This window comes from Eschscholzia californica, unplaced genomic scaffold (assembly GCF_041429995.1).
Source record: "Eschscholzia californica isolate CP2 unplaced genomic scaffold, dmEscCali1.0.p SCAF_2, whole genome shotgun sequence".
Classification (NCBI taxonomy): domain Eukaryota; kingdom Viridiplantae; phylum Streptophyta; class Magnoliopsida; order Ranunculales; family Papaveraceae; genus Eschscholzia; species Eschscholzia californica.
In genome coordinates, this window is record NW_028238309.1 from 5,518,209 (window position 1) to 5,540,996 (window position 22,788).

The window sequence follows — 22,788 nt, forward strand, 5'->3', positions numbered from 1 at the left end:
ACACTGATTTATGTTTCAATTTATTCTCCGTTAGTTTGATTTATAATTTCTTATGAGCTCCATGATGTATTTGTTTGCCATTTATTTGGCTTTCATGTTTATTATCTTCTGATTTTGTGGCGGAGTGCTCCATATCTTGGATTTCATGGCGACCGACATGGAAACTGGAACTTGGGGTGTTGCAACTACCAAGTCTTATCTAACTTTGCCATTCTAGTCGATTTGGCCAAGTCTGATGCCCTTTATGTGTACCTGTTGTAGGATTCAGTCATCGTTAGCCGGAGATCAACCTATTGAACCACATATCATAGTCGGTTTCTAGTTAAACACAACGATCCACAAACGGACCGAACTCAATGATTTTCATCATATTTTCCTTTCCGACTATTGGATCGCATTGTCACCTTGATCGAAGGGCATCTATTTCTTTGTCGGAACTCCTGCTTATGTTCCTCGTGTGCCACTATTATCTTCTTCACCACAAATGGGCTTCAGAGGATTCGGTCTTTGTATGACGTTTTGTAAAGGGTTGTTCATGTGCCCCCTTCTCCTAAGGCTTTGCAGGTATCATCTCGCTATTTATTGCCTTCACGGGATTCAGACATTTTTGGTGCTCTTATTTCTTATGGAACCCCTTCTCAGTCCCTTCATTGGCAAAGGGCTACGAATGCTCTGGATTTCAAAACTTGGTTTAGATTTTGATGAGACATTCAATCTGCTCGTTGAATCCACCATTGTTTTGATCATGTTTTCTCTGGCTACTTTTCATTGATCCCACATATTTCAATTAGATTTGAAGAATGCATCCTTCACAGTGAGCTTTAGGAAGAGGTTTATATGGTTGAGGCTCCCGGTTATGTTAATTTTATGCATTGCACTCATGTTCGTCATCTTAAGAAGGCTCTGCACGGTCTCAAATAAGCTCCCTGAGCATGATTATGTTAGTTTTATGCATTGTACTCATGTTCGTCATCTTAAGAAGGCTTTGCACGGTCTCAAATAGGCTCCTTGAGCATGGTACGATCGATGTAGTATTTATTTGAACTTGGATTGAACCCAAATGAGTCTAGACCTCTCTCTCCATCTTATCTACTACTGTCAGTAATGTTTATTTATTACTTTATGTGGACGATATTGTGTACTTAGGACAATTCGGGTGTGATTTATGGTATTATCTCTTCTAATACGAAGAATATAAGTTCTTTTTGTTATTTTGTTAGGGATTGAAGCGACTAAAATGACAAGGAACTGTGTATTATTAACTCAGTCTATGTATGTTTCTAATATTCTTATAGGAAATTAAGAATCCACTAGAGCTAGTTTTAATTTCACAACCTTGATACAAAATCAGAAAAAGATTACATATCTCACTTATCCCATTACTAACAAAAACAAAAGTCGATGCCTTTCTCAACTTGCTCATAATCTAAGTCCGTTTTGTTACTAGTTTGCATTTGGAATCTATAATAACGTGTTGCAGGTCTTGTTTGCAGCGGTGATCATTGAATTGGCCTAGCCAATACAAACCAGGCTTCGGGATTCACCGATATCAATAATTCCAGTAGAACAATTTCGTTGGGATGAGGAATTTTAAGACCGGGTTCAAGAAAACCTGATCAAGGAATACATTTAAGATACTTGAGCTAATATGTACCACTAAAGTATTTGAAAGTTGCAAAAGGACTAGAGAGACATACCAGGAGATAGCTTTTTGCCTTTATAAAGCTCTTTTGCCAAGGGATTGCTGGCCCAGTAATTAACACCCACACGGCTTGTGGGTTGAAATCCTACTATTCCACCATCTCTCGACAAGACCACCTCAAGGTTCGAGATAAAGTAAATAGAGCAAATTAATAAAACTATTATCTAACATTATTAGGTTAAACAATAGTAAGTTACTATGTCCAATTGGCGCATGAGCCTAAATCTGATCTTGAACTGCATCATCAAGATCTGAGGTGTTTAGAGTTCAGCCTATAAAGACATCCTACTAGAACTACAAGCAAATTACTATTTCTGTTGTGCATGATGAAAGCATGGAGAATACCTGATAACTAGCAATATCCTGTGCAGATTTAGTTTCCGAATCAATAGGGTTTGTTTCAGTACTTTCTCCATTTGAAGAAACTACCTCTTGAACTAGATTCACATCATGCGACCTTCTCAAATAACTCGGGACTTCCCCAGTCCAGGCAGAAAGATCTTCACCGGTTACTATATCCCCTGGCCAACCAACCGAATCTTTGATTTTTTGCACAACTGAGATGCAGAGACTTTCAACCTAAACGATAGAAGTTTTTTACATTTTATGAAAATGAATCAGTATATTAACAAGCACGACTTGGTCAACACATGCAAAAGAGAACTTGTAGACTAGTTCCGAACTATATATGTTATCGTTTTGTACCTGAGTTGCTTCCAACGAATGACGTGGGTAATTACTTGTTTCAGACGATGAATCTGAAGAACTTATTGAAACTGAAGAACTTATTGTTGGAAGCATTTTGTCCTTCCGAAGGTGAGGCCAATAAAGTTGAGATAAGATACTGACAGAGACCAGAAACAATCCACTGGTAAGGGCTAGCGATAACATTTTCCAAGAAGTGCTTCTCTGATATAGAAGGAAAACAATTAGCACATCAGAAATAAGTCTACACAATTTTAAGGATATGCAGAGAAAGATGAAGTTTAGACATTAATGGAAACATCATATATAAACTAAAGACCTAGTTATGATGAAATCGGGCACCTTATTCTTAGTTAAGTTAGTAAAATCCGCAATCGCGCCACAAGAGAGTTGCTTATCTGGAAGTGTATACAGATCTTCGTAGTAAATGTCTAGAATCTCTGCCAATCCCACCTGAGAAGCTTCAATTTGAGTTAATTGGACTAACACTGCACCAACTAAATGGAAACAAATAAACATATACTAATTCACTAATACAAACAAAGTGATATCATTTTAGAAAAATCATTTCCCACTGATATCAATGATTCAATTCTAAATTCTAACATCGACGTGGTTCGCGTTCTTCTCAAAGTGATATCAATGATTCAATTCTAAATAACCTTTAAATTTAGAGTTTGAACTCAGTATGTGGCATTTCTCACGCTTTTGTAATCAGGTGAGGATGCTTCTCACCGAATGTGGTACACTTTTAAACGCCTAACATATCAAATATGGATCTAATTATGGAATTAATTAGCTATTGGCTTCTCCTTATCAACTATGTACGATGAAAACTGCTTTTCGAAGTGGGGTTGAATATGCTCAACTATGAACTTGATTCTAAACATGTTGGCTCGTCTTATCTTTACAAACCTAAAAGGCGTACAGTGTGAAACTTACATTTGAAAATGGAGGCTCTCCCATTATGAAATACTAATAGAAGGCCAGAGAGGTGCAAGGGAAGAATAAAATACCATTTGGGAGTGGGTAAGAAGTACTTCCCACCTATTATCTGCAGACTTCTTCCAACTATCAAGCTTCAAATCCTTGATTTTATCTGTATCAATTTGAAGTCTATATGCAGGTATATATTCAGCTGCCCATCTACTGAACCCAGGACCACCAATTTTTTCCAGCTCCGAGTATGTTGTTGAGGGCCACCAATGCTTCCTTGTCGTCTCTGTGGAGGTATAGCGTACTGGTTCCTTGAAATTCTTTAACAATGTCCTCGCCATTTCAACTATCTCATCCTGATGAACTTCATGTATGAAAACTGAACAGTCCTTTGACGCAATCACTCTAGCCTTCTGAAACCAATGGAAAACATTTCTTGAAGTTCTACCCAGAGAATTCTCATGGAAACCCTTTTCGGTGCTCTCAAGAGCATATTTGCAGACAACTTCCGCAAGCACAGAAAGAACCTGTGCATCTGATGAGCTTATCGTGAAAAGTGTTGGGACCTGCTGACATAGTCATGTAATACTGTGAAGGATGAAATAATGCATTAGATAAAAAAAAATTAAAAGAACAATATATAGGAAAGGGCGTACTTCTCTTGGATTTTCAAGATCCTCCATGTCCCTTTTAGCTCCTGGATTGAACAATGCCAGCTGAAAACTCCATATTTTTTGCAAGACTACTTGTCTAAATGTCATGGCAAGTATATTTTTAGAGGTTGTGGATGACAACATATCTGCAGGGAGAGTATTTCTCATCTTCCTGGCCTTCTCTTTAACTTTTTTGGAGGGCAAAAACTGTCAACATGAAACGTTTTAAATTTTTTCGAACTTTCAAGGCTGAATTAGGTTACAGCCAAATGAAACAAACAACAGCTCCTACTATTTTTTAAATTAGCAGATCATGACATCAAGCGATCTAACCGAAAAGGATATCTCACGCTAATCTAATATTCACAAATTTGGATAGTCTGTCAGAGTTTTCGGACTAGAAATCTAGGACAACGATACTACTCATCACCTCTGCATCAGATAACCATCAATGGCTACTAGAGCATGACGTACGAAAGGCCGAGAGTTATACGGTTCCCTTGATGGAGGAAGGGGAGTCAGTTATTAAAAAGAACTTCAACCTTGATGAAATCTGACAGTTATTTCAGCTTTGGAAGTACAAAATGCTTCTAAGTATTAAATTCGTAGGATTCAAAAATCAAGCCTACTGCTAGTTTTGACACATTTGTTTACAAAGTAACTACATATTGTCCCAGGCCTTAATTGATATAACAATGTTTAAAAAAGCGCATAAGATGCGCATCGAGGCGTACGCCTCGAAGCAGAATATAGGTGTACCGCATCAGAACTTACGCCTTGGTGTTGTAGTAACTACCTTCGTTTTTCTTAAACTTCTAGGGGTAATCAGAAGGGTACCAGTGACCGAAATCATTCATATCCTTTAACTTTACTGTTAAAAAATTAATTTTCTGTAGTACTACAACCAACTTCAATAAAATTTAGGTTCATAGAATAAAATACTATAACTATATCAAAATATATGAAATTCGAGCTACGCCTCGAGGCACCGCCTCGCATTGCCAAAGAAAACCGCATCAAGGCGTAAAAACGCCTTTTTAAACATTATATACGAACCCACTCCATCATAAACTTGTCTCGCGAGATGGAGACTCTTGGTGATAACTTATATGTCAGCTAACAAAAGTGTCAACACACAAATGGAAGTGTCATATATGGGGAAGCACATTGTCACAGTTCTAATTGGCATGTAATTCGACTTTTTCTCTTTTTATTGAACGTCTTCCCTGGTCAAGTACTGGAACTGGTATTATATAACGCCATAGTGCCATTGCATTATATAACAGTAGGTGGATGAGCCACCTGCAAGGAACAGTTACCACGGAGCCAATGACAACAGAGTAGGCCATTTTGGACTTCCGCACCGAAGCACGCTTGAAAGTCACCATATTACAGGTTACACTTTCCAAACTTAGCATTTTCGCTCAACTACCCAAAGTAGGCCATTTTGGACTTCGGCACCAAAACACGGTTGAAAGTCACCGTATTACAGGCTACACTTTCCAAAGTGCATTTCCGGATGAGATTTCCACTACCCAAAGTAGGCCATTTTGGACTTAGGCACCGAAACACGGTTGAAAGTCACCATATTACAGGTAACACTTTCCAAACTTAGCATTTTCCAATGAAATTCCCGCTACCCAGAGAACTCAAAAACCATTTGGGGGGCAGCTCAAATTACGCAAGCAAGAAGAATATCATTGTATTGGCAAAAAAATCCTAAGGTGATACATACTCTAAAAGTGTATACCCAAATTATCTATGAACCAATTTAGGGCAAAATAAAATTTCAGATATCATCAACTTGCCCACTAATTTTAAAGTAGTAATTGAAATGAACTTACTTACCAGTCTGGTTGAAATTGTACTCTGCTCATCAGACGGACCAGGGAAGACCGTTTCAATAACCATGGTGGAAATGCCAGATACAATGTGTTCATCTGCAGCTTCCCCACCGTCAGCGGCAGCTGCAGTTAAAGCTTGCTCAAATGAAACGTTTCCAATCAAGGTAAGCCGAGCTAAATCGTTCTCGTAAGTTCGCACCCCAGGGAGGTTGTTTGTATCATTCCCGCCGTCAAATTCAAGAATATCAAGGTCAATCGAGGGAAGAGCTTTAGGAGGAGGGAAAAATGAGATAAAAATCGATTTTTTTCTGGGGAATTTGAAGTGTTTTAAGGGGAAGATTGTTAATTTGTTTGAAGATGATAGGTATAAAGATAGAGGAAGAGGGAGATGAGGGATTGGAGAAGAGCGAAGTAGAGGCATTAATGAGAGAAATTGCAGATGAAATCAAACCCTAGTTTTTTAAGTGAGGAAGAAGGAGATTTTGAAGGTCACCGGCGGTTGTTCTTTGGGTGGTGGTGTCTTCTCTTACTTCACTTCAGTTTTCAATTCAGTCTTGGCAGTAGAGGTCGTGTAAGCTAGGCCGGGGTACTGGCCCGGATTGGGCGCGCTCATATTTTCTTTTTGTTTTTTTTTTTTTTTTGCATTGGGCTTCAATTTTGTGACCAACTCATAGTTTTGGCCCCATCACTATCCGACAGTTCGATTTGACACCCAAAGACCAAATTGTTGTGAATTTTTCCGGAACTACCTTTGAGAGTCAAAATAGAATTAATTCCAAAAAATATTAAAATATAAATGCCACCTCATCTCCCCCTCTCTCTTCCATTTCATGTTTGTAAAATGGAAAAGAGAGATAAGGTGGCACTTGTGTTTTTATAAAATTTTGGAATTAATTACATTTTGGCCTTCAAGGTTAGTCCGAAAAAGTTAAAAGTTTTTTTTTCCATGGTAAGAGTGGAAATCTCTGGGCGGACGGGCACAAGTTTTAAGTGTCCACTTGGACATCCGAACAAAACGGGCGCGGGCATTTTGGATTTTTCTCCAACAAAGTGCCCGTCCGTGACCGTTTTGATAGTCGGGCAAACGGGTATCGGTCGGTCGAGCGCCGATCACTAAGGAACAAATATAGAAATTTTATTCGAAATTAAAATTCTTGAGTAGCTAAATACAACTTTTTAAACTCCCACTTTACAATTCCGAAAAGTAAATGAATACAAAATTAAAAGATAATCATTAAGATTTCTCATGGATTACGATCGATTCTATTCTTCTTCTCATGGATTACGACCGGTGTATTGTGGATTCTATGGTTACTGATGAGACATTGAAATTTTGGAGGAGAAAGAGAAAGACTGAAGAAGTAGAGAGGCGAAGACAAGATTAAGAAAACTGATTTCTAAGGTTATATATTTTTACTCTTGAAATCTATCGGTTGTAGCTAACCCTACAGATCTGAAGGCTTAAAATCAATCATATCGGCGGGCCGGTATAACAAACGAATATGGACGGGTTCAGTCAGGCGGATTGTATAAGCAGGCGGACTCGGTCAGATCACCGAGTAAGTACCTATGCCCGTGTCCGTCCGCTTAAGCACTTTCGGTCGGGCGAGTACGGACCTATTCGAACATCATACGGTCACGGACCCTTCAGACTCGGACGGTTGTGAGCGGGTTTCGGGTTTTCGGGCCAAAATCCCACCCCTAGCCCATGTGGACCAAATTAAACTTTTTGACACTTATGGATCACAACAGTGAGTTGGTCACAAACTAGGGGCCAAAACAAAATTAACCCAAAAAATAAAGAGCATTAAACAAAATAAACCACAACGAGACACAAACTAAATAAAATTAAGTAGTACAACTATGAATAACTCCTGACCGATCAGCTTCCAAATTACTCCTCCAATATGATGGAATGGTCGTTCCCAACAACTCCACCTCTCCTCTAGTCCTTTTTAGCTTTGACAAAAAATCGGTCATTTTATTCATCTCATGAACTAATGGTGCACTCTGTATTCTTCTAATTGTTATAGTAATGAAGTGTGCACTCATATTGTTTACTTATATGCTCTCTAGTGCCAGCCTCACTTAATCCTAAAATATTACTTTTTCAATCTAAAATTTAAAGCCTCGTCTCAACCTTAAAAATCAAACCCGATGAATCCGGGGCTTAGAGCAACTCCAACCTCCGCCGACTGAGGTCGAAAATTAAAATTTCCGGCCTCAGCCGGGGAGGTCTAATCTCAGTCGGTTGGGGTTGAGTCCCAAACGACCTCTTCAACCGGCCCAGGGTTTAGAGTCAGTTGAAGTACCCAACATGACCGTTGGGGACATTCATTCTTTTCTCTAATCTCTTCCAATTTCTTTTTATATTTCCCATTCAAACTTTAATTTCAATCTTCTTATAATGGATCCCCTTGATGTTAACGAAATGTTTGACCAAAATTTTGTAGAAATGTTGTCTCCTACTTTTCCGTCGGTTGAATTAGGGGACGATGATGACGAAGAAACGTCTCTACACGTTCCCTCGTTAGTAGATGAAATTTTGATGATTCTTGTGGGCAAGAAGTCACGACTTCAACCAAGATAACTAAACGGGAACCGTATAAACAAGATAAAGATATTTTACTTACTAATTCTTTTTTGAAAATCACATTTGATGCGGTTGTCGAAAATGGTAAGAAATATAAAGTATTTTGGCAAAAAATAGTGGATGAATATAGTGCCCATGCAAAATATCAACGTACACACAGGACTTGTGAATCTCGTTTCAGTGAGATAAACTCTGAATGTCAAAGTTTTATCTCTACTTTGAGGCTAGTAAACAAAGTTCCAAAAAGCGGGGAAAACGATTATGACCGAGTAATTATTCGAACTTTTAATCCCTTTATTTCTATCTTTTGACTTCATAATATAAACTTAAACTAAATTTAGTTTATTTCAGTTACAAAGAGCACTTGAAATGTATAAAAAAACACAAAGGAAAAGGCATTAGATTCCAACATGTTTACAAAATTTTGATGACACGCAACAAGTAGATTTCAGACATGCCAGGAGAGTTAACATCTAGCAACAAAGATTCTAATACCAATCCATCGAAGGAAAGACCAATTGGTCGTAAACAAGTCAAAGCACATGCAAGACTTGGAGAAAATTCCACACATTCTACTGCTAAAACACAAAGAAGTCAGTTGTTCTTCAACAACTCTGATGGAGGGATATTAGAAAAAGAGAGACAAAGAAGCCCAATAAAGAGAGCAACAACAATGGAAGAAGCTCTACGGATTCAACAAGAGGCTCTACGGGCCAACAAGAAGCCCAATGGGATCAACAAAAAACAATACGAGCAGAGAGAGGATACAAGAACCGAAAATATGGGTGAACTTAAAAATTGATTGATGCTAGTAGGCCTCTCGACGAAGATGGTGCACGAATGCTTAAGGCAGCGCGAGACGCTTATTTATCCAGTCTTCCACGAGACCCAAGAAACCCCTTCTAGCTATCTTTAATTTTTCAATTGTTGTTTACTCGTATCTAAGTAGATTTAAATTTTTAATCAATTATTTGTTGTAGTTGATGTTGTTTAATCGAACTTATGAAGTAAATTGGGGAATTTCAAATTTTTCGGCCTCACGAAAGGCTGGGTTGGAGTTGAGTTTTTTAGGCTAAGCAGAGGCTGAAAATTTTGGGAGAAAAAATGATTTTTTTCAACCTAAGACAGGTTGGGGTTGGAGTTGCTCTTAAGCCTAAAATTAGTGCATGTGGGAAACGCGTGTGTGGATTTTTCTGGGTGTGCAAAAAATGTGTGTGATCTTTTTTATGTGTGGAATACGTGTATGAACTATTTTTGAAATCATCTTTTTAAAAGAATATAAACTAATTACATTTAAAAAATTAATTAGTTTTAAAAAAAACTTATTAGATTTAAAAAAAAACTAATTGGATTTTTCAAAAACAAAAAAATAACTACATTTAATAAAAAAAATGTTTGTTGGAGCACATCCTATGGCCAGGAAAGGGAGTTCATATTACCGTTGGGGAGTCCCCAATGGTCGTGTGAGTGCCTTTAGTCGACCCAATAGGCGCCCGTCGGATACAAAGGCAGAGGCCCAAACTTTAAATTTTGGGGCCTCCGCCGACTTGCACTGGAGTTGGGGGGGTTGGGACATCTTAAAAAGTCTCTAAGGCATCTAAATCGAGTGAAAAATTTTGGATGCCCCTACCACCCTTTCTCTTTCACGCTTGTGAGAATTGTCGGCGACGACTCTTTAAGAGGAACTTCTAATTTTCATCTTCTCCTCTCGCCACCGCTTCAGATTACCTACGACCACCGCCATTTTTTTTCTTTCTTTTTCATTCTCTCTTTTCCCACACTATTCTTGTGAGAGAGCCTCGAGGAGGATTTCAGGTGGAAATAGAGGATTACGCGTGAAACTAGCATAAATTTGAATTCGTATGGAAAATAACCCTGAAAAAATGGGTGTGTACTCTGAGTAGACTGAGTACAAACTATTAACTATGTATATACCCCAGGGCAGTTTGACCATTAGGGTCAGTTGTGCAAGAGAAAACTTGAAACTTTTTTTGCCATGCACCCCCAATTATCAATCAGTTTGGAGCAATTCCCCCTGGCTTCTACTAGTAGCATCAAGACTCTAGGGTTTTCTTTTGGGAGAGGTGAATCGGGCAGCTAGACGCCAATCATGTCTGATTGCCATCAAGAGTCATGATATTAAAACAAGAAATCAGGCCTGAACTTCCTTTTAGTTGTTGGTTCAGCACTAATGCTGTGAACTGCCATTTCAGTAAACCCAGTCACCCAGGGCAGTAGGCCACTATCTCACTGCAATGGCATTTTCCTATAAAGAAATAAACAATGGTAGGTACATATACACTAATTGCCTTCTCATAATCCACTTTCCTAGACAAAGACTTGGGTTAATTTTTTTTTTATCTTAACCCATAGTCACTAATTTAAATTATAAGTTTTAAACTTTAGATGCAGATTTATCTAATCTCTAGCCATATGAACACTGTGAAAACTCTTTTATATAGTAACATATTCGGCAACATCAGTAAAAAAATCCGATTTAGTGACATCAACATTCATTTGCTTCTCATTTGGTTATGAGACATTTGAAATGACTGTGGGCACTAATGTTAAGGAAACACAACAAAATTCTGATATGCTACTAGGACATAAAATTTACACACTCATATCTCTTTCTCCAAACAAAGCTTAATAACTTTTTGTCTAAAATCTTAGAACCCTTATGATCGAGGGTCATTAAATTCTAAATTATTGAGGGTCCATGGACCCTACGTCGTCAAGAGTTTAAAACCAATTCAAATTCGTATTTGTAATTATTATTTTTAAGTCAATTTGAATGAAACTAGATTGACTAGTTTGATAGTTTCTTGTAAAAGTCTTATCTCAAGAACCTCAACAACCATTCTAGATGTCCTCTGAGCATTGACCATATATTTCTTGTGATGTTTAGTGGATGTGATCATAAAATACTTAGTAAATATTTCATGCCAACGCATTGGTTTAACTAGGGTGTAGAATTGGTTGTAGACATGTTGTATAACACTTCCCACTACACATGTTGGATCAAGATTAAACAAATATCTATTATATAAAATAGAATCAAGAGTGCTGACTAGGACAAAACTTTGATAAAAAAGACAAACCCAGAGATATATCTGGCCGTCCATTTCAAACCTCAGAGTTAAAAAAAAAAACCTTCAATCTGACCGTCAAAAAATGACGTTACTTATCCATTGATCTTCCAAATATTTTCAATATCCCGTACTTCACAATTTCAGCTCAATTCTCAGTCTTAAATCTTCCGTTACTACTCCATTGATCTTCCAAATCTCCCGTTGGGAACATATCCAGTTCATATCTCACCCTAAAATCTTCCAATTTCAGTCTAATTTCAGTTCAATTTCAGCCAATTCCTTCCTAACGTAAAATCCCTTAACTCCAAAAATAGTTGTTCCTAACGCCAGAAATAATGGTTAATCCCATGATTTTATCATTGAATGTGGTGAAATCCACTATAAAACTCTGGAGAGTTGATGATTTTATCATTCAGCTTTTTGGTTTTTCAAGTTATAAACACACGGTGAGTTCCATTGAGATTTTTTATTCAGTTATTGGTTTCTAATTTTTGTAGTTTTCTTTAATTTCTTCACTGAATTCTCAATTTTTTGTCTTTTCGTACATAGATAAGGTGGTGATTTCTACGTTCGGCGTCTTACTGATCATCTAACTGGTAAGTTTCTCCTATTGATTATCAAGTACCAACACAACCTGATAGATGCACACAACATGTTTGACATTAATCCCAAAAGTGATTTTGAGAAATGAGTGAAGTTGTTAGAGTTTACATACATTCTCTATTTTGAAACTTTAAAAGCCCTTGGAATGTGTTTTGTAATGGTCATATATCTAAGCAAAATACAGCTCACCTTTGTCAATTGCCTAACTACTCCCATTTGGAACTTGAATTTTCTATACACTTTTTTAATTTGTATAACGTCTCTTTGATGTACAAGAGATGGTTCTCACTGTCTTTCCTAAACGTTGATTTATTAGGCAACTAAACTTCGGCCATCTCCTTTCAGCGAAAAAAAAACTATAGCCGTCTTAAACCATCTATTTTGTATTAATGCACTTAAAATGTTTAAGAGAAACCAACCGTGGAAGACATTGTTATATAGTGCACACAACCTGTTTGATTATTGAGTAGTGCTTTAGATGTGGTTCAGTTGCTTTAGATGTTATATGGTTTAGTTGCTTTAGTTTTTTTGAGAAATCATTGATGTCATATAGCACTGTGATTACCAGAGGTTTGCCTGCATCTATGCTTTTTCATTTTAGTTGTTATATTGTCAATTATGCATTCACAGAGGTTTTCTTTGAAGGCAAGCTTACACTTTTGTACCAGTTCGATCCTATACTGTTACAACATACTTCATGTTATTTCTGAGCAAGTGAACTTCATTTTTTTCATGCGCATTTGTAATCAAGTAAACGGCCCGTGCCCTATGGGTTTCATGCGCATTTTTTTCATGTCTTTGGCCCATCACAGACAAAGGAGAAGTAATATATGTTGAATTGGATTTTGAACAACTATTTGAATAAGAAAAACTATTGTCTCTGCATGTTTCTTGCCGTCTTTCCACAACTGTTCCACGAATAACGTCACCATTATCAAGAAAAATGCATGATAGTAGATGGAAAAGAACATATGAATATAGAAGTTTACCTGTATCGTAGGCATCTTCTGTGCATATTTTAAAGTAGTTCCCACAGTTGAGATACATCAAAATACAGAATTTAGTCAGTACAGTTCTTTTAAATGGGTAGTTGAATGAAGTTCGATGAGATTGACATATCAAATATATAACTGGTAGGTGATAAGTAAATATAAGCTATGTTTTGATTTCACGATATCCATTTGATTTTAAAATTAACACAAACTACGGGAGTGATAATCTTGTAAATCACAGCAATGAGAAAAGGTTGAACATATATGACTGAGAGATAGAAGATTAGATGGCTCGGAGAAAATTGGCTTATTAAAAAAGAAACAGTGTATGTCTACTATATATGCTAGGGTTTTTTAACTGGCTGTCACTTCAATTCATATATAGGCGTATGGCAATCACATTAATGATAATCGAACTCTACAAATATTCTCCTACCATTATATGAGCTCTCAGGTCTCATTAGATAGTCGAATTTTGGTTCATTAACATCTAAAGGTTATTGTCAATGATTACAAACTATATATCGCATTACCATTACAAATTTTTGTTCATTAACCTGATTTTTTTTGCTTCTCTGTTAAGAACCTCACCTGAATTTAGTACTATTACTGGTAAGTTCTAAGGAATTTGAGTTAGATAGTATGGAAAGATGAGTTTGAGTTTGAGACTCGATTTAATCGATTTAGATTTAATTGATGTTATATGACATTTGTTTTAGCGTTTTAGTTCAATAGATTACAAACTATATATCTTAGACAGTTTTCGAAAAATATGAACCATACCTGAATTTTTTTGCTTCACTGTTAAGGCTCTCACCTGAATTTAATACTATTATTGTTAAGTTCCATAGGAATTTGAGACTCTTGCTGTTTGATCCTGAATAGTAGTATGTGTTCCATAGGCATTTCAGACTCTTGCTGATTTATTTTGAACCTGAATAGTAGTATGTAGATTGTGTTAACTCATGAAACATGTTTATTATTGAAATTATATCACTTAGCTGCGAAAGTGAAATTTGTCGACTTTGTAAAATTTAGTATAGTCCTAATTAACTTATTAAACTTTAATCCCGCATATAAAAACTCGAAAGTTTGATTATTTGAACTTTTCTGCCAAAATTTATCCATTGATCATAAGAGTTAAGTTAGTATTACGTTTGGATAGGGAGATATTTTTTTTCATCTATTTACCCTAAAATTATATAAGTGGTTACCACGTTGTCTTAGTCTCATGTTTTACTATGCTATTGTGTACAGAGGGATCAAGAAAGGATTGTCACATCAAGGTGGGGATGAAGTCATCAAAAGACAATCATGCGAAAGAATTGCTCATTAAACCCTTCAATTCAACACGTGAGATTGATACAATTAAATATATACACAAACATATCTATAGAGGTGAAGATCATACAACTCTGCTGGTCGAAGCGGCAAACGAGATTAACAATAATCAGCCGTATTACTTTTTTTTTTGTAATAAAGTCCTTTACTATAAATTTCAATTTATAAAAAATTGATATTTTTATTTTCAATAAAAATATTTCGATTCTAATTACTGCCCATGTATTGGGAATAAAAATTGATACGTTTTCTATGGGAGCAGAGTTTTCTATGCGGAGGACAATCGTCCTAGGTCAATACATATCACTAATGTACTCTCTTAAACATGTAATTGGTTTCTCCATTTCTCATTTCAGATTTTCATAAAAGCATAACCTTAGTTTAAGTCATATATGAGGTCATTTTAGTGTTGCAGTGTAATATCATGACTTTTTTATCGCATTCGATGAATTGTACCGTGCCGGAGGCACGGGTTATACCTAGTAAAATTATAAATACTATTTCATAATCTCTAATCTAACCTTTCCATATTTTATAACTGATTTCATAATCTCTAATCTAACCTTTCCATATTTTATAACTGATTTACCTTCGAAATCTATGCATATCTTTTTTCATATTTATCTCCCATATTTCTCTTCAATCATGTTTCTATCCAAAGTAAGGATATCGTCATTATTTTCAGTAACAGAAACTCTTTATTTGATCTCTCTAAAACCGATTCAGTTGACAAACCTCCATTAAACTCAGAAAATCTTCTTCTTCTACATTATATTGCTGTCCAAATTCATCATTTATCAGGTTTAATACTTTCGAAATCTTTATAACACCATTGTTAATATCTAATATTTCTTCTTATAACTAAAACCCTAATTATTCCGCTCGATTATAGTTCGTATCAGATTTATGATACATATCTATAAGATCTGTTTACTAATTCATTAACTTCGAATGTATGATGTTTATTTTCTCTCTCTAAAATTTTCATAACTGTTTCAGATCTTTATGTTTATTCCTTATTCAATGATTCATAACTAAAACCCTAAAATTTTCATAACTGTTTAAGATCTTTATGTTTATTCCTTATTCAATGATTCCTTCAAAGTTAGTATGTTATGTTTGCATCCAGTGATAATATCATATTTCTTTAGATCTATGTTTAATCTTCTGTTGTTTCTGATATTTCGTGAGATTAAACAAATATAAAATTATAAATATCGATCGTAACAAGAAAGAATATAGTTTAGTACACTGGATTAAGACAAAAAGAAACATACTATAGCATAATTTCTTCAAGATTAGGTTTCTATAAACAAAAAATGACCAACAAAACCAAAAAGAAGAATGAAATTAATGGATTAAAAATGATGATTTTAGAATGTATATAATCAAACAAAAGGGTGTTCTTTGGCATGTTAAAATTAAAGAAACCAAAATATAGATGGATAAACACCTTCTCTATGATGGAAAAATTTATTAATATAAATAATAATGAGAACATCTTGGGACAACTAATCCGGAATCAATCAAGACACGTGATACCTTTCTGGATTTTGTGACCGTTGAATGTTTCCCAACTTTCACCCCACACATACACAAACACATGTGCAAGAGAGAGAGAGATGCTTTTTCATTTTTCAGTTGTTGATAAATTTGAGAGGAGAGATTCCTCATGGGGGGCCTAACGGCTAGAAAAGTTCAAAACTTTTGTGAAGCTCGAGAGCGTGTACTCATTTGTTTATTTTGCCCTTTCAAGAACTACTCTTCCCAAATGTTGAGTCAAAAGTCACATTGTTCTAGTTAATTCAATCCCATAAACTAAGGGTTAGCCTAATGACTTTATACATCTACTCCTATATATTTTCGAAAATGTAGAAAAACGGTGAGAATAGTCCTATTCCACGTAGGAAAAAGGGGTATATATCCATCAACCAATAATAAATGTTTAAGTCATTTTCACTTATTGTTAGCTGGTTTTGAGTTGGATGACCACAAATTTAACATGGTGTCATAAGTTAGGCTCACATGTGATAGGTTTAAAAGTCACACGTGTTCTACGTCACTTGAAAAGAAAAAAATACATGTGTTGGACTTCAAAAAGGCTACACGTAAGGAGACGTGTGAAAATAATCCTACACCAACTAATTTTGCATTGGATGACCACAAACTAAACAAAACCAAACCGAAATTTCATTTGCCACATCTTAGACAAAGGTGTCTTTTCCTTTATCACAGATGAGCGGACAAAGGAAAGATGAGTAAAGGCGAAAAAAGTTAAAGATGGAAAAGAAAGAAATAAGAAAAAGATGAGAAGAATGACAAAAATATATAAAATACAAACAATTTTAGCAAGAAATTCCAGAGTAAAAAGATAATGTAGATAGAATATAAACAATTTTAGCACAAGAAACTCCCGAGTGAAAAGATAATTTTGCCAGACGTTGAATGTAAATCCAAGAAAATGAAGTCAAACTCACATTCGCGAGATATTGTTGGTAAAGTGGGATTAAGAGCTTAAATTAATCTTTGGTCTAGTGGTTTGTACTTTTAACTTAAGTAACAAAAACTAGAGCTCAGGTATTCAAGGATTCTCTTTCAACAAAAGAAAAAGGTATTCAAGTATTCCATGTAATGTAACTATAAGTATTAACAAAATAAGGGGTGGTCTTTAAGGATCTTCATACGAGCCTCTAAAGGTCCATCTCGTGTTTAAGATTGTGTGTTTAGTCGTTTCATGTTGTAATTTCATATTCTATCCTCGTGTTGTAGCAGTGAGGTCTGTATGAATTCTTAGAGTTTGTTGTCAAAAAGAACAAATGGGACAGAGGGGCAAACATGAATTATCATGAAAGTAAATGTGATTTTTATTAATTTATTTATTTATGTACGTACATTATAAGAGTCGACAAATCAAATCACATTGATTACGCTATGAAGATAAAACATCAAGGCTTGAGGGGTTGAATAAGAAGATAACACAACATGAAACTATTGGACATAAAACGACTACCTAAGAAGCCTTGAATATTATTATGAAAAATGAGTTTGAATTTTTATATGAAAAAACCACAAGTTGTCTCCCACAGATTTTGAGTTGTTTTGCAATAGTCTCTCGGTTTTACATTAAAACTGAGACTATTTGTTAATAATTTATATTTAGTTTTTAGTTATACGGATTACCCTTTAGAACTACTAGTTATACGGTCCATTTTGACACTCCAAAATCTCAAGAGTTTTTAAGTTGAATTACTAGAAAATAATGCTTAAAGCAAGTGAAGAGACACAACACTAGTTAAAATTGATCAAAGGAAACATAGTACTAATAGTTATATTAGCTAAAAGAAAGTTAGAAGTTTATTATCATGTGCTAATGGAGAGAGATAAGATTATTATTCTTAATCTGTTTGTTTAATTGAGATGCTTTTTTGGTAACTTTTCTGCAAGTGAAAGTTTTTAGTTTCCCTAGAAGGTGGTGAATGTGAAGAAGAAAAGAAAAATGATAAAGTTCCCTCCCACCTTACTCCCTTGTACACTATCTTGCCTATGTGGCACATAAAAATATGGGTGTTTTTAAAAGTTCAAACACTTGCGGGGACTGAAAATGAAAAAACACTCCCTTGTCTAATTCTAATACGGTAGACAAGGGAGTGAGGTGGGGAGTTAACCCATCACGGTTGAGAAGAAAAAGCCTTTTGTCCGCATGCGATTGATTTTGTTGGTCAAACTTTGACTCATCTTTCTCTCTCCTCTCTCTCTCTCTACCTGATTTTGGTTAGGATTCCTCTGTACTTTGTCCTTCCTTTCAAGTTCCTCCTATAGTTTCCTCACAATTATACTACTCCAGTAATTTCAAAAGCTGATTTTTTTCATTTGATTTCTGGGTTTTTATGAATAATCATCATCATTATCATCTCACTCACTAATTGAAGATAGATTTCACTTCACTTTAACCCCACTTTGGAACTTGTTTGCTGTCTCTGTTCTTCAAATTTAGAATTTCAGTAGTTGGAATCTACCCAGACCATTACCCATTTTATTTTCTCTCTCTAGATTTTGATTCTTCTATGAGTATTGAGTAATGAATGAGTGATAAAGAAAGAAGAATGGATTTTGAGAGAAACCATAGAAGTGGGGGAACTACAAGTAATGAATTATTTCTCTGTTTTACTTCAAGACCTTCTTCAAATTCTACTTTAATGAAGATCCCATCTTCTAAATCAATTCGAAGTCCAAATCATCATAAGAATGAAAAATCACGTGAACCCACTTTATCAATTTCATCTTCTAGGAGAATTATAAGAAGAAATGGTAGTATTAAATCTGGTCAATTCTCTCCGATGATGTTTCCGGCGACTGGAAGTAGTAAGAAACGAGGTTGTTCTTTTGAAACTCCTGAACCTTCATCTCCTAAAGTTACTTGTATTGGTCAAGTTCGTGTGAAGACTAAGAAACAGGGGAAGAAGATTTTAGCTAAAAGAAGAAGAAATCCCAAAGTGAGTTTCAGAAAATCTGATCACACCCAAGATGAAATTTTGCAAGATAATCAACAACAGAATCATCAGCATTCTTGTTTGCCATATAGAAATCAGAAATGGGTTCATTTTCCTTTTACAATTTGTGAAGCATTAAGGTCATTTGGTTCAGATTTGAACTGTTTTCTTCCCTGTGGAAGATCTCCATGTTCACCTTCAATGGGTAAGAGAGAGAAAGAAGAGAAATGGGGGAAAGAAGCTAATAGGACTTCCACTACTACTACTACTTCTTGTGCTCCTATTTTGGCAAGGTGGTTGATGACATTGCAGGATCAAGATTTGGAAGAAGAAGAAGAAGAGAAGAGGGATCGGATGGATATGGTGTTTGAAGTAGAAGAAGAGGAAGTAGAGAGAGAAAATTTGATGGTAATGGAAGAAGAAGAAGATGAGAAGAGGGTAAGTATTTGTTTACCTCCTAAAAATGCTTTGTTGTTGATGAGATGCAGATCTGATCCATCTAAGCTTGCTTCTTTAGCTAGTCGTTACTGCGATTCACCCGAAGCTACTAAAGAAGACGGCGATTACAGCGACGAAGAACATGATGAAGAAGATGAAGATGAAGAAGGGATGGAAACAGAGCTAGCAGAAGAACAGAAGTTAGCTGAGGAACTAACAGACAAATGGTCTATAGATGAAAACCAAGAAAACCACGAATTCGAGGAGAACCAAGAAGAAGAACAACTACAACAAGAAGAAGAAGAAGATGCAAGAAGAAATGGAGGAGTAGAAGAAAAGGGATTGGATCAAAATGAAGAAGTCATGGCAAATGAGTCATTGATTGAAATTGGGAAGAATCAAACACCACAAGAAGGAACAATTTTGCAAGAAGTTGAAGAAGATGAAGATGTAAATTGTGACATTGAAGTACTTAATCCCCCAAAAACAGAAGAAGAATTTATGTTGGAAGTACAAGAAGAATTTGAAGAAGTACTTGGATTAAATATTGTATCAGAGGAAACCCCAAAAATATTAGTATTAGATGAAGAGCCCATACTGAAAACACTATTGGATGAAGATCAAGAGCTATTTGAAAACTCAAGAATAAAAAATCCAGAGCCCATGCTGGAAGAAGAAGAAGTACTAGTAGAAGTCCAAGAAGTGGAGGATATGGAACACCAAGAATTACAAGAACCCAAGTTGGATAAAGTAGAAGAAGATCATAAGATAGGAGAAGTAACGGAAAACCAAGAACTAGAAGAAGAATTCATGTTGTTAGTAGTAGAGGAAGAAAAAGAGCAAGAAGTCGTCGAAAAGATTGAAGGTATGAATGATCTAAGCTGTATAGAAAAAGAACCAAATTTGCAAGAGGAAGAAACAGGAGTAGAAGAAAACGAAAGAATTTCGATAGCACCATCGGGGAAGTTAGATAGAGAAGATTCAGAACTAGCAATAGCCAGAGCACAAGAAGAAAAAGAAGAAGAAGAATTGGGTTTGGAATTGGAAGAGGGAGTTGAGAAGTTGGTAATGGAAGAAAAAGAAAGAACCCAAAATAAGGTTGGAATCATAGTGATAGATAAAGAGAAGGAAAACATCAATGAAAATGAAGGTTGTGAGGAAGAAGGAGAAGAATCATCAAAACCAGAAGAAAAAGAAATAGAAAGTAAGAAAGTGGTATTACCAGATTCAATGATGTGGATGATGATGTGTGAGCCAAAGCTATCAATGGAAGTTTCTAAAGAGACTTGGCTCTGTAATGGGAATTTCATTAGTTCTTCATGGCCATATTATGATGATAATTCAAGACCACCTCAACTCATTCTCAACAATAAGGCTGCCATTGATGTTCAAAATCAACGACGAAAACATCACCACTACCAACAACAACAACAACGACAAAGACGACCATTATCTTCTTCATGCTCGTTGAATCCAGGAAGAAAAGTCGTCTTATCAATGGCGAGTATGATAGAACAAAAGCTAGTAAAGACCATGGCATATGAACCCTTGGTGCTTATGAGGTGCAAATCGGAACCAATAAGATCATCGATTAAGCTAGCTCCCGAGTCCTAAAACCACAACCCACTTACTTGAGGAGCTGATAGAATTCGCCCGAGCCTTTTATTCGCGAATGCTTGCACTTTTGGGGCGGAAGACGGTCGGTTCCGTAATAAGCTAATGTTGAAAATCATAGTTGTTTTGATCTATATCTAAGGAATGAATTTATCATAGAGAGTATTTGAGTTTTGATTATCTTCTCATTATTTGAACTTCTTTGTTATGGTTTTTGTTGTGCATAAAAGTCACTTTGATTACTATGTTTGATCTGCTACTGAAATCAACTAACTTTCCTTCTTCATAGAGTACAACCATATCCTTGTTAATTTTGATTTTGGTTTACTTAAATTTTTATTGACATTTATTTGTTTATTTTGTAATGTGTTTTGTAAGTTACATGGGTTAAGGATTAATCCGGAGGGGCACTCGTGTGAACCACCTTCACCCAAGTCACGGCTATATCCGGCCACATTCTCAAGTCAGGTAGGCGTGACTCGAGTAGCAGGCACATATAAACTCTCACGAGCTGAGGCAGGTAAGGCCCAACCACTCAGTGACTGATAGCGAAGTAGTATCGTGAGGGAAGGTGAAAAGACCCCCAATGTGAAATAGAACATGGAATAGTAAGCTCCCAAGCTGTGAGAGGAGACCAGGGATCTGACCGTGTGCCTATTGAAGAGTTAGCCGCCAAAGCTATTTCCTAGTCGGGTAGTTAGATTTAGGTGGTGCCCGTAAAATACATGGTGCTTTATTTCTTAGCCTCAGATCTCATCATCTCATCTTAGGTAGGTTAATGCAGTTGAACAAACACCCCTGCATAGGTTATGAGATTGGTCTAAAGCTTTGATACGCCCTGTGCTTAGATATTTTGCGGTGCGTATAAAATTTATGGATGAACCAGAATGATCCATGGGGTAAGTTTACAGGGGCCTATTGCTACAGGCAGCCCTCTTGTGAGAGCATTTAAAATGTGGAAATTGTATCAATACTGCGATTTCTACATACTTCCAACTCCGGGTGATTACACCACGGTTAGAAACCATTTATTGACAAACGTGCAGCAAAAAAGCGTCGACAGACGTGTTGCGAGAGCCTAGCAAAAAGTGATGGGAAAAATGTACAAAAGTATCGCAACAGCGTTGCAAAGAGGAACAGTATCGGAAATGTGTTGCAATAATGGTTGCCAAACTGCCAAAATAGTGTCACCATAAAGGAGCGTCACTATCCAAAAGTACAACCAAAAGTCCGCCAAAAAAGTGGCATAAAAGATAAGGGTCACATAGAAGGCCAAAAGCGTCAACAAAAGTGTTTTGAGTTGCAAGGATGTCCAAAAAACATCGTCAAACACGTAAAAAAAGGGATTTTTGAGAGAGAGGCCCAAAAAATAGAGGGTAAATAAGCATTACCCCCAGCCAAAAAAAAAAATTAGAACCCAGTCCAAATTATCAGGACAGCTCACAGTTTTCTGGTTTTTATTTTATTTATCTCTCTTTTACCCCTCCACGGGAAAGTTCTGTGTTTTCTGACAATCTGACGGACGACAGCGAAGCAATTAATTCCCCGTACATGACGTCATGTCAGAGAAACATTCAGATTTTCTGAAAATTCAAAAATGGCGCCATTTTTTGACGAAATTTCAGCCAATTTTTTTGGATCCCTCCCATTATATTTTGTTTCAACTCCTTCTTTCTTCTTATTTATACATCCAAAAATCTTCTTCATCATTCTTATTTTGTTTTTCACATTTTATCTTCTTCATCTCTTTCAATCTCTAAAAACATAAATTTTCTTTTCTTTCTC

At 36.0% G+C, this 22,788-nt stretch overlaps 2 protein-coding genes and 1 long non-coding RNA gene across 4 annotated transcripts; 2 read left to right on the top strand and 1 right to left on the bottom strand.

Annotated features, from left to right (window-relative positions):
* Positions 1–1,238: 1,238 nt before the first annotated feature.
* Positions 1,239–6,478, bottom strand: LOC147555596 (deneddylase). Of its 2 annotated transcripts, none has more exons than XM_086663216.1 (8): positions 5,845–6,478; positions 4,000–4,203; positions 3,424–3,909; positions 2,750–2,860; positions 2,408–2,611; positions 2,048–2,281; positions 1,698–1,818; positions 1,239–1,612 (listed from the first exon to the last, which is right to left on the bottom strand). In XM_086663216.1, the coding sequence occupies exons 1-8, from the start codon at positions 6,259–6,261 to the stop codon at positions 1,500–1,502; spliced, it is 1,890 nt and encodes a 629-aa protein (XP_086519342.1). In that variant the 5' UTR covers positions 6,262–6,478; the 3' UTR covers positions 1,239–1,499. The 2 variants fall into 2 exon arrangements, with proteins under 2 accessions (XP_086519342.1, XP_086519341.1); XM_086663215.1 differs by having other exon boundaries at positions 3,424–3,912.
* A 4,999-nt stretch (positions 6,479–11,477) lies between these two features.
* On the top strand, positions 11,478–14,542 carry LOC147555597 (uncharacterized). Its single transcript, XR_015235082.1, has 3 exons — positions 11,478–11,971; positions 12,075–12,121; positions 14,378–14,542. It is a non-coding gene; the product is annotated as an uncharacterized LOC147555597 (long non-coding RNA).
* Positions 14,543–18,153: 3,611 nt separating this feature from the next.
* Positions 18,154–21,296, top strand: LOC147555598 (uncharacterized). Its single transcript, XM_086663217.1, has one exon. It carries the CDS (start codon positions 18,544–18,546, stop codon positions 21,001–21,003), a length of 2,460 nt encoding a protein of 819 aa, XP_086519343.1. The 5' UTR covers positions 18,154–18,543; the 3' UTR covers positions 21,004–21,296.
* The last annotated feature ends 1,492 nt before the right edge of the window (positions 21,297–22,788 follow it).

Excerpts from the sequence above, each read along its gene's own strand:
- LOC147555596 (XM_086663215.1), bottom strand. The coding sequence starts at position 6,261 with ATGCCTCTACTTCGCTCTTCTCCAATCCCTCATCTCCCTCTTCCTCTA. Across the intron at positions 4,204-5,844 it reads GTACAATTTCAACCAGACTG|TTTTTGCCCTCCAAAAAAGT; the intron begins GTAAGTAAGTTC and ends TCATGTTGACAG. Across the intron at positions 2,612-2,749 it reads CTAACTTAACTAAGAATAAG|AGAAGCACTTCTTGGAAAAT; the intron begins GTGCCCGATTTC and ends CTTCTATATCAG.
- LOC147555598 (XM_086663217.1), top strand. The coding sequence starts at position 18,544 with ATGAGTGATAAAGAAAGAAGAATGGATTTTGAGAGAAACCATAGAAGT.